This window comes from Thunnus maccoyii, chromosome 23 (genome assembly GCF_910596095.1).
Source record: "Thunnus maccoyii chromosome 23, fThuMac1.1, whole genome shotgun sequence".
Lineage (NCBI taxonomy): Eukaryota > Metazoa > Chordata > Actinopteri > Scombriformes > Scombridae > Thunnus > Thunnus maccoyii.
In genome coordinates this window covers 4,367,130-4,381,740 of record NC_056555.1, presented here as the reverse complement: position 1 = coordinate 4,381,740, position 14,611 = coordinate 4,367,130, and the positions used below count along the sequence as shown (strand labels likewise).

At 40.7% G+C, this 14,611-nt stretch overlaps 1 protein-coding gene across 1 annotated transcript; it reads left to right on the top strand.

The window, feature by feature from the left end:
- The first annotated feature begins 1,249 nt into the window (after positions 1-1,249).
- adm2a (adrenomedullin 2a) lies at positions 1,250-14,611 on the top strand. The gene is made up of 3 exons (XM_042403570.1): positions 1,250-1,332; positions 1,691-1,990; positions 10,707-14,611. Exons 2-3 carry the CDS (start codon positions 1,893-1,895, stop codon positions 11,122-11,124), a joined length of 516 nt encoding a protein of 171 aa, XP_042259504.1. The 5' UTR covers positions 1,250-1,332; positions 1,691-1,892; the 3' UTR covers positions 11,125-14,611.

Genomic DNA, 14,611 nt, shown 5'->3' with positions numbered 1-14,611 from the left:
GCACAGAGTCAGTACAGTACCAAGAAAGGCTTCCAGTTGACCGTTGACAACCAGCTCTACGTGCTTTCTTGGAAACAAGAGTTGTGTAACTGTATTGGAGGCAGGATCAGGTGTATGTATTATTAGTGCATTGCTGCATCACTCAGCTGACTTAGAAAAGGAAGGAACTTTGGCAGAGCTTAGACTCGCTAATACAGTGGAAAGAGCTGCATATGATTCATCTGAGTCATTAAACAAAATAGTAAGATGCATATTTAGACCTGTGACATGTCTGACCCACATATCCTAATAAAAGTGAAAGTAGTAGTGGTACTAGTAGAAAATGTAAGTGAAAAAATGTCACATTCTGCATCTTTTACAGCTCCTTAATGAATCATACAAACAATTTTCTATGTCTTGCCAGGAGCTTCTTGGAAAGTGGTCACAATAGCAAATAAACTGTACAAAAGAAATGTTCTACTCAGGAAATTTATCAATGATGTGTCATGACGGGACTGTAGGCGTGCATTGACAAAGTTCTGGGGCATCTCCTTCTATCTGGCTTACACACTTGGCTGACAGTGATGATAAGACACAGGAGGAAGGGTTTGGTCTGGAAGACAAACTGCTTGAGAAATTCATGTGCAAGTAATCGCATGTTTGATTCAGATAGCAAAGTGTGGCTGTGGTGTCCAATTATGGCTTAACAGTGACCTTTTGTGAATTTTAAAGCTCATATGGTACAACTGCAATAATCCCATAATATCTATAAAAGGACCTGTAGTGCTGTCCTGCTCAATAGTGAGCTTGTAGTGCTATTCCTAAAATGCTTATTGCGTCACTTTAACATTCCTGTATTACTTCTGAGACTTTAAAATTAGCTTGTGGTGCTCAATATTCATGTTAAAAACCATTTAGACCAAACTTTGCATATTTTATAGCATGTTTAAGATTTCCTGGCAACATCGAGACACATGAAGCTTTCTTGTTACATTGTTTTTTTTTAGTATTTTTCTAAAATGTCTCATAGGAACACCATATTTCTTTTTAATAAGGGTATGTGGAACCAAATGCATCTTCTCGTTTCTACCCGCACTTTATAGCTTGTATTTACCAACCACATCAGTCCACTATATTCCGAGCATGAGAAATAATAACATTACAGCACCTTCGGCTCCACAAGTCCCCACCGGCATTTGAGGCATTATACTCCGCCCACTCAGTATTTAAACCCACAATGTCACCAAGCGCTCAGCTTCACACTGAAGAACTTGATCTTGACCAACACGTTTGGATCCAAGGGGGGAAAAAAACTCTTAAACTAAACACAGATTTTAAATTATAAGCGAGAGGGTAAGACTTTCATTTATTACCATTATTAAAAGGTTTGAACAGGTTAAACAGTTAAGAAAATCATTTGCATATTGGGCTTGTAGGTGCATATTTGCACATTTTCAGGAGAATGTGTGAATGCTTCATCTGGGGCAGAAGTTTCAGTGGATACCATGAAGGAGGGATCTATAAACAGAACTTTTGAAGTGGAATTCACTGATGGGGGTGTTTAAGAGCAGATAGTTTGATTTAAAAGTTGCCCATTAGCTCTAAAAGGAATAAAATGTGTGCTTTTTTTCTATTATTGCAGGCTATGCTCAGCAGCTTAATTGATCTTTTTTTTTTTTTTTTTAACTTCCTCCTCTTTTTTTCCTTTAAGGTTTCATCTCCAATCTCTTCTGCCAAGCCTGGATATCTGAACCCGGCACACTTTTCTGGGATTTCTTTTTCCTTTTTTTTTTTTTTTTTTTTTACAATATTTATTTTGATTTTTTTCCCACTCTTGGGATTTAAACTGCGCCCAGTCGGTGTGGTCGCCCCCTCCTTCCCAGAGAGGGTGTAAAGTAAAAGCTGGTCCGGAGATGCGGTCCCTTCTCCCGCTTACTGTGTATTGCATCAGCCTGGTTTCCCTCCAGCAGCTGCTGGCTCTGCCGGCTGAGGAGCGTCCCGGCAGGAGCAGGTAGGAGATTTGACTTATTACTACTTTATTAAACACACAGACCCGCTCCTCACTGCTGATTGGTCAGATAGCTCTCCGTAAAAGACAAGAAAACGCACCTGCGACCGCAAACAGCTCATTTAAATATCAGTGCATTAACCTTGTAGCCGCTTAATGAGCAATTTGACTGTACAGTTTGGAGTTAAAGCGCATTACAATAACCTTTATTTAATGTTAATTAGTTGTAATGTCGTTATTGGGTATCAAATGACTTGTCAAACATGAACTATTCAGTAGCCTATAGTGTGAAAGTTATTGCAAAGCTTTGTTTTAAGCTCAATTGTTGAGCGGACTTTCGCACTGTTTGAATACATTTTGACTGAGGACTGCCGTGCGTCAAACTTGACACCTTTTTATCTAATTTATAGTATGAAGTTCATCTCTGCTCAAATAAGCAGCGACTAAAAGGCTGGATTATTTCGTCCGTTACCTGTGTAATAGATCACATCTGTGTGTAGAAGTGAAAGTGCTGTATTGTTGTGTCGGGCAGATAGTGGATAATGTAGACAGCAAGGTCAAAGGCTCTCCCATGACACATTAAAACAGTTTCTCCTTGAAATAAACCCCGCTGGAGAGCAGATCAGCTGTGGAAAAACTGGCATTGATATTTAATATAAACATAACTATTTGGAGTATTCAAAATATGCAAAAGATCATGTAAAATTCTATTTATTTAGACAAAAAAGAGTGTCTATAAACACTAACAATAGTAATCCTATTAGTAAAACAGGCTATAAAGTAGGCTAAAGTGTCAAGTAAATGATATTGAGGTCATATTGGTTAGATTAGATTTGATTTAAAGTGTGAAATATGTCTTAAATTCTGCATTTGACAGCAGATCTAACTAAATTTGACCCAGATTTGACTGCCAGTCATCAGTGTCATCAGTTCATTGGCGTCTGTGTTGCAGTTAATCTGTATTTTATGAACTAGTTTCTAATTTTATAACATTTTCCATCATGATTCTCTCTCCTGAATCTTCTTCCACCTCCAACTCTTGATCCAAGCAGCTGTGGCACGAGTAACCGTTTATAGAGGTTTTGTTTAGTTTCATCTCCCTGTGATTCTTTAGGAAAACTGTTATTTCCAAGGTGGGAAAACCAGTTTGTCCCTGGTCAGAAATACCAGTATGTGCTATTGTAAAGGATCTTGTTATGCACTGAATGGCACCTGTACTTTTCCATCTCTTAAGTGGCAGAGCTTTTAATCGCAAAGCCCAGCATAAGACGACATTAGACCACAGCAAAGCAACCAGTGTGATTACTCACAGTCCAACTTACGCACTCACACACACAAACGTACAGTCTTGATGTGTGTGGGAGGCCTGCCAGCCAGCGATGCAATACGTGCGTGGAGTTGCGTTGTTGGGGAGCAGTGAGGAATGTAGATGAGTCAGTGTGTGAATGCCCTCTTCTGGTGGATTTTGGATCCACAGCTGCTGGGTCTGATGCAAATCAGAGGCAGACTCAGTGACTAAGAAATCATGAATTCTGCTGCGGTGTGAATGGTAGTCCTTAGAGGGAGTGGTGATATGGTCAGAAGCAGCTATTTATGCTGTTTTAGAAGATTTTTTTGGATGTTTAGCTTTATTTGAGTATCTTAGACTACTAGGCCACCTGATACCCCTGTTGGTGCTGTTCATGATTTTTTTGGGGGTTGAATTCTTGGATTAAAGTCAAGACAATTATTATCACTAACTTTATAAAATAGTAGCAGAGTGGTGTATGTATCATCAAGAGGGCTTTTTCCCAGGGTAAACGTTCTAAATTTATTAAAAAAAAGAAAAAGTACATTCTCCTGTGTGGGCAATTTTAGCTGATGTGTGTTTGTGTTACAGTATTACTGCCTGTGTTGTAGTTATAACAGAAACAGTAACACTACAGTTTGCAATGATCAAGCTTAATCCCATAAAATATAAGAAAGCACTTAAGATCTAATAAAACAGTATAAGGAGATCAGGTGGTTCAATTTTCCTCCAGGTGGGCATGCACGCACATGGCCATCCCTGTCGTGTGTGTGACCAGAAGTGTTTAAAAGGTTGAACACCTGCTGCTGACATCTAACCGAAATGAAGGGAAGCAAGGCTCCTGTATCCGCTCTCTGTTTGCTCTGGCCTCCTTCACCACACCTGCCAAGCACTGAAACCCCCCATTATTCCCATCTCTGTTTGGAAGTGTCAGAGGTATTTCCAGTGTGGGTCATCACTGTGGTTTCAGATTTCTCTGTTGGTGCGACATTGATGCAGCAGGGGGATTTACTAGAATACAGGGGTAGTTTTGCAGTTAGACTGCACCAAATCTCACCAGAACATTCAGTAATGTCCCTATGCCAGTTGTAGCTGCTAATACAGCATTTATGTTCTTTTAATTCTGTGTATTTGCTTGTCTTCCAATTACATTTAGTTTTTGGGCATCGGTTTCTCACCTGCCTTGTCTTTTTTGAAGTAAACCTGATTTAGGCAATTCTCAAGATATCTGAAATTGGGATGTGAACATCATTACCCGGTTCTCTTCATCAGAATTAGGGTAATTTGATGACTTTTTGGTGTGTTTTCTCATTTTTTTTACCACTTTGAAAAGGCCTGTTCCTTGTTCATTGCTGTTCTTGACTCTGTGGAGGGTCAGGACAACCTCACCCAAAGGGTATAACTTCGACCTCAATCTGTCGAGTCACCCCAACGAATCAGCACAAGTCCCGAATGCAGCAACAAGCTCACAATCCCTCACTGGCTTCCCACCATGAAGACAATTGTGTTCCATTGGGCACCCATCCATGTCAAAAGCAACACAGTCAAGGACTGAAACCCAATCTTTGCGGTACCACTCAAATGCTTTTTTCAGTGTATTGTTGAGCATTTAAATACACTCAACAGCCTACAGTTGGGCACTGTCATTTTTATGAAGACCTTTAACTGTATGGCTGATCATAGCCTATACAAATGTATTTCACTCTGACAGCATAGTGAGCATTTCCCTCCTCCATCACTCCTCATGCCTCGCAACCCACCACATTTCTCATTTTGCACATCTCTCATAAATGTCCTGTTTGGCTTTTATTAGAACAGTAAATTCTTGGTCTTCTCTTAACTTAGCACATCCTGTTCTGTTACCATCACACGCTGACAGGCTGATAATAACAGATACGACTATGCTACAGTTTTTTTTCTCCTCTGGGATGCTGAGCATGTCTGAGCTCAGACGTCTGTAATCTTTCTCCGTTCTTTGTTTGTGTCCATGTTGTCCTGATGTGTCCTGATACGGTCACGACAAAAACCCACAAAGACGCTGTAACAATGCCTGACGGGAGCTTTCCAAACAAGGAGAAATTGCATGTTCCTCGGATCACAGGCAATGCCTACCCTTCATTGTTGCTTTACATAACGTCTTGAGGTTTTTTTTTTGTATGGGAAAATAGCTGAAGTCCACAGCCAAACAACAAGTTAAATATGGCTTTAGCAGCAAAGCAGCTTTACAATACAGATTTCAGAAGTGGGAAGTGGCTCATTGCTTTGAGACAGAGGACACGTAAAGCTAATTTGCAGTCAGGCTTTTCTTACATCAACCCAATCTGCTTCTACTCTGTCTGGACCAGGGTATGATGACATGACAAATCAGTCTGTGCATGTATGTTGTGGATGCAAGGTTGTTTGACCATTTTCAGGGCCAAATAAAGTCATGTTTTTCCCCAAAGCATTTGTTAAATCATTAACCCACCAGCGTGGGGTTCAGACATCCAATGTAGATACCCTTAACATAATATTTACCTGAGAAACAGACTGAATTAATCTCACACAGGATGGCTTCTTGCCTTGTTGATGTGAGTTCTGAGTGACTCTGCACATGCAGCTGGCTTTAGGTTCGTCCTTTTTCATTTGCTATCTCTATTCTGACATGTTTACACCTTATCAAGCAACAACACGAACTACATACTCTCACTTTATCCCTTAAACATTTTTAGAAAACCACTTTCAAGCTTGCAGAATGATTGAAACCAGGATTCCCTGTATGGCAAATAATCTCAAGAGAGGCCACTTCTTATATGTCTTCTTTAATTTGTTGCATGTTGTAAACAGACATTTTGGCTTGGACTCATAGATATATGAACAGCATAAACAGTCCTAAGGCTCCATGGGGGTCAATCTGACCAAACCCAGGCTGCAGTTGTGGAGGGAAAAAGCAGCAACCTGGCAGGCAGAGAATTCCACTGTGGATTAATGGCTAAGACCTAAATTCCACCCTCCACATCTTTAAAGAGCAGGTTTCCGCTCCACACAGAAAACCACACCGTTGTGAAGGAGGAGGAAACCTGCTGTTGTTTGAAGTTGTGATTGCGAGTGTTTTGTCTACTCGCATTGCAATGACAGGGTTTCAGAGCAGATATATACAGTAGCTTTTGACTTGGCAGCTTGTCAATTGGTGTCATTTACAAACTGTACTAAGTACATTGAATGTCCAGCCCTGCTTGTTATGAAAGCTGAACTACAACAGAACAAGTAAGACCAGTGTTTGGTGTTTAACAAATCACCTTTCGTTTATTTCTGTCCACAACAACAATCTCTCCACTATTACCTACTGGGAGATTACAGATGAATGTGCCATATTTACCGCTGATTAAGACTGCCCTTGGTAAGCTTCAGCTTCTCTGCTAATTATGTAGTGCATCTAGAGTTAGGTTACGGACAGCTTACCTCCTGCATGGGAGCTGAACCTCTCCATCAAGATGGGTAGACGCCAGCTTTAATTTCACACCCTAAAAGCAGCAATGTAGCCCACTGCAAGGTCAATACAGAAGTCAAACCAAACAAGGCAGCACAAAAGGATCGGCTCAGCGTTTGATCGAACTGTAAAATCCTTAGAAATCATCTTCAGTCAAAAGGAATTTTAGTTTAAAGCTCTTAAGCTAAGACCATACAAGACGTCGAAAACCACAGAGGGTTGAACAATTAAAGACAAAGAGGCTTGTATATCTTTGATCGTCTGCCAATCACCGAGATCTCTTTTTCTGCTGGCATGTGGGATTAGGCTCTTCATTGCCATATTAGCCTGTTTTGGGAGATCAAATATAACAGACTGAAAGAGTTCTCCACTTCAAGATTTTTTTAACTCCTGGAAGACAATCATGGCAGTCCCAAAGTCTTTTTGAAGGAGAGCGGCTTCTGGGCAGGTTGACTCAGGACTTGTCCCTGGATTTGCCCTCCATTACACATACGTCACATGAAATATGACATCAAAATTTGTCTGTATACTATTAAAGAACTAAGTACTGTATTGGTGAATTAAACAGAAAGATATCAGGCTTCAAGTGAGATAAGCAAGAAATGCATTGTATTGGAAATCTTGAAAACCAAACAAGACCTCTAGAAACCAAACACTGAAGAAACACTCATTTAACAAACAAACATCATCTGCCACCTGTATCCTTACTCTTCCAGGAAGTATTTTTCTTTCTAACTGTTATTGTAGTATAGTCACAGGGTCTATATGGCCATGACAGTGTCCTAGAGACCTGTGGTGCAAGTGCAAAGTCTGGTCCAGGGTGAGAGTTGGAGAGTTTATGTTGGGTTGGGTTGACCTCATAGGAGAGAAGTTAGGGTGAGATATCATAGATTTGTGTGTTTGTCACTGGGTGCGTGTCTTGGCCAGTTGAGGAACAAACAGCAAACCTTGTTCCTGCTTACCTATTTATCAGTCTAAGCTGCTCTGATAGGACTGTTAGCTAAAAACATGCGCCACATTCAGCTCCCAGGGATGTTAACCATGGTGATAAAGAGGTCAAAGCACTGATGTCATGGATCCTAAAGTGGCAGCTTCTCTTACATTACAACTTACAACTCTACAGGGTTTTCTATTTCATCTCTCATATCTTCTCATTTTATTTTTTTAACAAGTGTTTCCACTTTTGACATAATGAGTTTTACTATTGACATCTAGAATTTAAAACACGAAAAGGAGGATCATCTACACTACAAATTACAGTTCTGCCTGGCTGTATAGAAGAATAAAGTCAGGATAAAAAAAGGTGATAAATTATCACCTGTTTGAAATTAACCCTTTAAACATTAGAAAAACTTTTTTTTTTTATGGGAGTGTACATACAAATGGGGCACCTATCCAAGTCAAGAGCAACAGGGCCACCACTGCTGCCTTGTGACCCACGTGAATAGCTTTCCTGTGCAGTCAAATTTAACTTCTGCTACAGACCAGGTGGGTGTAACTTGGTGATGTGGCACCATGGCACACCAGGCCTGTCCTGGAAATAGTGCTTGCCACTGTCTGTGGTCTGGCATTACGCAACTATTTATTCAGCCACTGCCACTGTTGGACAGCAGGTCCTGCACAGACTACCAGACCTGCCAGCAGTGAGCCTGCAACTAAACTAGCTGAATAAACCAAAAGCTTCATGTTTCAGAGAGGAATCCCAAACCCACCACAGCACAGACTGTAAGAGAAGCTGTCTGCTGCCACAGAGCCTTGTGATGTCTCACATCTTAAACTCTTAGCATGACTAAGGACTGAGTGTTCATGGTGAAATAACACAAGTCAGCATTTTACAAGTGGAACACACTTTTTATAATTAGATCATCTGTGGCTTCTGCCTCTGAGAACATGGGGAAAAATTGCCAAACCTGATGCCGTGGAAGATTTCTTTTCTTTGACACAGAAACGCAAACATGGATATATTTGCCCTGATGCTTTATTTAAATCTCATTACAAAAGAAGAAGCTATTGCTAAAAATGAACATATTTGTCTTTTTTGTCCACTGGCTGCCAGGGGCAACAGCATATTGCTATTTACTTCTCAGCATCAGCAGTGGTGATGGGTTTACACTCAGGGACTTGAGTCACACTGTGCTGTACAAACACAGCAGTGACAGTTCAGTGAGGACCTCCAGGGACAAGTTGTGAGAAGCAACTGTCTCTGTCAAACAATGAACAGATGGTGAGTTTGTTGGCACTGTTTGCTTAACGGCCTGTAACCGCTGGTCCACCTAGCTGCAGAACATGCTCATCTTAACAGGTCATTGAGTCTTATGTGATGTCTCAGAGAGACATTTTTCGTGAAGGATCTGCTCACCCAAACTACAAAAGGCATATTTTTCTCACTGGAGTATTTTCTCTAGTTAAGTGACAGTTTGGGTTTCATTTGGCCAGGCTGTAAGATATCAGGATTTGAGACTTCTGCCTCCATCCCTATACAACTGAAGTAAAATAAATTCCGTATGTGGTGCTCAAAGCAATGAAAAGTGAAATTTGAACAATTCATATGCAACTTCTTTTTCCTGAAACAATATCCTGGTTGCTATGGACAATCCACAGACCTCACTGTGAACAGTTTTTACTGGAACTACATTCTACTGAAAAAATAAAAACAAACAGATTAGCATCAGATGTAAAATTGTTTTTTTTCCTCATCTGGGACTTTAATGTTCTCCCCTGGAGCCCATCAGCACCACTGAGACATGGTGGCCCTGCTAAATCTCCCATAGCTACCATTTGCTGAAACCCAGCTGGGCATTAAAATGCAGCATGGTGCAGGTTTTGATTGTATAATGTAATAAGTGAGGCTGACTCAGAGCACATGTTGTTTTAGGCAGCATGTGAAAAGCCATTAACTTTTACAGTGTGCATTAAGAGATGAGCATGGTGTCCACGTGGATGGGTGACTGTGTAGAGAGGCGCTGTGTTCAGACAGCAGACAAAAATGATGTGTTTATCAAAGCTGCTTTGTACGGCTAACCGGATTTCTGCATAATTACCAGCTGTCCTTACATCAGTTGTTATTGTAACAATGCTGGCAAGCATATGCCAAGGTCAACTTTTTATCCACAAACGTATTTATTCTGTTTTATCTATATTTTATCCATGAATGCAGCAATAGTTTAGACATAGAGGTTTCTCTGTATTTGGGCAGTTTTATTGGCGGTGTGGCTGTGGGCCAATGGCGGTCTGTTGGTCAGTCCACCACTTTGGTCCAGACTGAAATGTCTCAACTAGCGGACATTCATTGTTCCCCAGAGAATGAATCCTACTGGCTTTGATGATCCCCTAATTTTTCCTGTAGCGCCACCATGAGGTTGAAGTATTAGATGGACCGTCATGAAATGCCACATTCACGTCCCCCTCAGCATGACTTGTAATAACTTTAGTGACTCCTTAACTTTAGCACCACCAGCGGGTCAAAATTTTAACTTGTCTAAACCTGTGGTTTATGACCAAATACCTGCAAAACTAATGGCATTCCCATCAGCATCAACTACACTTCATGTTAAGTTCTTTTCACAAGTTAACATGCTAAACTAAGATGGTGAACACGGTAAACAGTACTTGCTAGACATGTGAATGTTAACATTGTCATTGTGAGCATGTTCACCAGCAGATATTAGCATTTAGCTCAAAGCACTCAGCCTCTCCAAGCCGCTAGCATGACTGTAGACTCCTAGCCTTATTATGATGGTATTTTGAAGGTGTGTGACATAAGCCTCCTCATTTGTTCACGCATTCTCTTCCCATTTCTTGTCTCTGCTATTTGTTTTGCAATATATTAATGAATACTGTAAATGAAAACCTGATTTCAGTGGTTATCCATACATTTTTAGAGACGTGGTTTGATCCCAATAAATGAATGAGAATCACATACCGTCAGGATGAATTTTCACCTGATTTCTTTTTTTCCTTAGGCTGGACCTCCTCAACAAGCTCATCGACCAGAGAGAAGATACAGCCTTGGCTTCAGGAGGCCAGACTAACATTGCTGTCCCCTCCTCAGCCCCCAGCCAATCCCCAAAATGGCTGCCCGGTTTCCTCAGACACCCACCGGCCTCAGGAGTGAGAACAGCTTCTCCCAGCCTAGCGTGGGCACGGCCCACTGAGGCTTCGCAGATTGAGCGGAGTGCGCTGAGAGCTCGTCGCCATGCCCACTCAGGATCGCGAGGGGGTCACCACTACCCCCATCATGCCCAGCTGATGAGAGTAGGTTGCGTCCTGGGAACCTGCCAAGTGCAGAACCTCAGCCACCGGCTCTATCAGCTCATTGGCCAGAGCGGCAGAGAAGATTCATCCCCCATCAACCCTAGGAGCCCCCATAGTTACGGATGAGTTAGTTGACTCCTCCAAACACCCCCAGCAAGTCTATCTATATCTCCAGTTATTTATCTTTAACGTATTACTGATAGTCATTGCATTAGATTTTGATGTAGTCCATAACTTTTGTTTATCTATCTCATAATGACAATTATACTCTGTTGTGCCTCTCTACTTTTTGTGCTGATAAACGAATTTGAGGAAAAGAATTCAAATTCAAGATCATGACCCCCCTTGAGTTCTCTCACCACCCTGAGAACACTTGCCTTTTGAAGGATGGTCAGCTCTCCTCAACATCTTTCCTGAACACTCAAAAGAAGCCAAGAAGCCTCTGTTTGACGTCTTAATCCTGTTAATGTAAGAATGACGGCTTGTCTTCAACACCATCCAATGGCCCGGTCCTGTCTGCCAACTGACCTGCCCAGCAGTGGTTATCCCTCGGCTCATTGATCAAACACTTAAGCCCCTAATGTGGATTTCAACTTGCACTCAGTGCTGGAGCCCTGTCAAAACCAATGTATCCCCAAAGACCTTGTGAAATGACCCAATGAACCCTTTTACCTCTTTTTTTGCCCCTTTTTTTATCCTTCACTACACCCCTGTTTTTGGAACTCCCAGATCATTTTACAACTGCATAGACAATGTCAATATGAACACTGACATCCCTGGAAGAGTTCACAAGTTTTCAGTTGATACTAGGAATTTATTCCACGTTGGTCCAAGAATGTCACACAGCAGGACTTAATGTTTCAGGACCACAGTTTACATTTGAAACTCGCCACGGTACTTGAGTTACAGAGTTTAAAAGCAGTCTGAGTCAGGATTTAACCACATAAACTGTGCTGAAAAAAGAAGAGGGTCATCACCCAGTGCCTTGAAAGGAATCTACACAGAAACTGAGTTCACAAAGGATCAGTTTCAATGTTGCATTATAGTGGCTGGTTGGCTGACACAGTAGGTGGCAAAGTGAACCTTGGAGCCATGGATCAGTGCTCCGTCACACTGCTGCAGGCATTTTCCTCCCCGGAGGCCTAGTATGAAATATTAGCCCTTTCACGTGATTCATAAGTTCTCCCTGCAAGTCAGGACTTTGGGTTGACAGCACTTTAATAAACCTGACCTAATCACTTCAGTCATATGTACCACCACAACAGGGGATGGGGGGCCCTGAGCCTCCCATGGTCTTCACACTCAACACAAATACATAAATATAAAGAGCAAGGCATATGGCACACATGCAACCTTGAAGTTTGCAGATATTGAAGGGGCCAGTTCAACAAAATTACAATAAAACGTATTTCCCATATTTTCACAGATTTTTGCAGATTTTACGAGTAAGCTGATATCTTATTTTGGTCAGAGATGTTGCTGTTGACTTAAAAAATAATTAAATGCTGTGAGCACCATGGAAATTCCAGTCACTTCCATGTTCTCCAATATGTTGGAGTGGAGGCAGAAATCTAAAAGACAGAAATTCCAATACTGGTTTTATTTTATTGCCTTGGGCAAATAAAACCAAAAGTAAGTTTGCATAGCAAGATAGACTCAGGGCACCTAAGAAATGTTTTTTGTAATTTGGGTGAACTGACTGTACTTCGTATCCAAAAAGAAAAAAGCTAGGGGCCAATCAAGGGATTTTGGAGAACCTGTTTTCAAAAAGAGAAACACTCTTAAGGGTGTCTCATAGTGTTGCCTTTGCATGTCATGGATTACAGTGAAAAAAAAAGTCAACTGTTCCTTAGATTTTCTATAGGCAATACTTGACAACATCTTGTACTATACACGAAATTCTGTTGGCAGCAACGGGCACCCCTGTAGTTCACATGTAGTATGTTAAATGGGTTTAAATTAGTCTTGAGGCCAAAAGCACTACTGTTACATTGCGGGTTTCCAATGAGAGACCACAGGGACCAAAATTATAGGTGTATGAGTGCCCAATTTCAAATATGTACACAAAAAATAGAGTAGCATCAAAAATACATGCCCTGACATTTCCCTTTCTCTATTTATGTCCGTCTCTGAAATGGTGGGTGGATGATGGACTGAGAATAACTGAGGTCAGGCTTTCCTCATCAAGCATGCTAAAATCTCTCCAAACAATGCAACCATATCTATAAAACCCACATTTCTGCAGAGAAACATAATTACAATATATACTATTTACATAGTTGTAAACATCTATTCCAAGCCTTTACTATATTGTAGCCTGATCTTAACATGCAGAGGGTTTCATTGTAGGAATACAGGCCAAACTGTCGGCCCACTTTCTGATTTCATTTAGATTTAATTAATTATTTTTTCAATCACAGGAGTATCTATTTTAGGCTTTGTTGCTCTGTATATCAGTTCACAAACATAAAAATTTGGTATTCCTAAAATAGAGCATTAGTCGAAACTCACCAAATACCTGGCAATACTTGACAAATCGAATTATTTTACAGTATGTGATCTACATCATATAATAATGTGTTCTTTTATATCTTAATCTGTGTATCTCTGATTTTTTCTTTGTATCTTTTGCTTAATTCTTTTTCTTTTTTATATTTAGTCTCTCTGCCTCATCCTGTCTCTCACCCAGAGGTCACAGGGTAATAATCGGTGGTTCCTTAGTCTTAAGTCTAATCTGTTCAAAGGCTTGCTGAGGTGAAACATGCCATTCTCTCTGCTGTAATGGAGCTAATCAATGTCTCGTGACGGATCATTAAAAGGCTTTTCAAACGCTGAAAACCCTGGTGGATCTCTCTACTTTTTAAAATGTACTATTTCTATTTGAGCTGCTTTATCAGGACACTTATCTCCTGTGTTTGATGTGTGCTCTGGTCCATTGTACTTCAAGTCTTTTTGCGCAGTATGTTTTTGTGACGTCTGAGGTTGCGTCACATCAAGTTGTGTGAGTAAACTGTGCTCGACCGCTAATACCTCCCCATATGTGTCAAGAGAAACATCTAGAGCTCTCATTGCTCTCTATTGCAAAGACACACAGGAATGAGTGCAGAGTTAGCGTGTGAAATGTTTCTGTTAGCTTTGTAAGATACAGTAGATCCTGGTAGATCTCAGTAGGTTGTGTTTTTGCTGATCACATGATCTCCTTTAGGGTCACAGGAAAGCACTTTAATGCAAACACGTGTGTTGATAGTTCCTCACAACTTGAATTTCACTCGTTGTAATGAAATTGTGAAGGTTGGATGAGGTTCTTCTTGTAAATGTTGTATTTTAGATTGTCTGCGAATGTGTTTGAAGATGTCAGTGCACTCCATGTGGCGTCAGGATGACTGTGAACGTCGTATGCATCTGTGAATATATATATATATATATTCCGCCAAACTATTTAAAGAAAATTATGTATTTAAGTTATCTCTGTATGTTAATATCTGTATGTCACCAAAGACTATTTATCTCATCTTTTCCACTGTTCCTTAAACATGATCATATGGCAGAAAAGGAAAACAGTCTGAACTGTAGTTAAAATGTTACTGTTTGACAATGTCCTTCACTCTGTAAA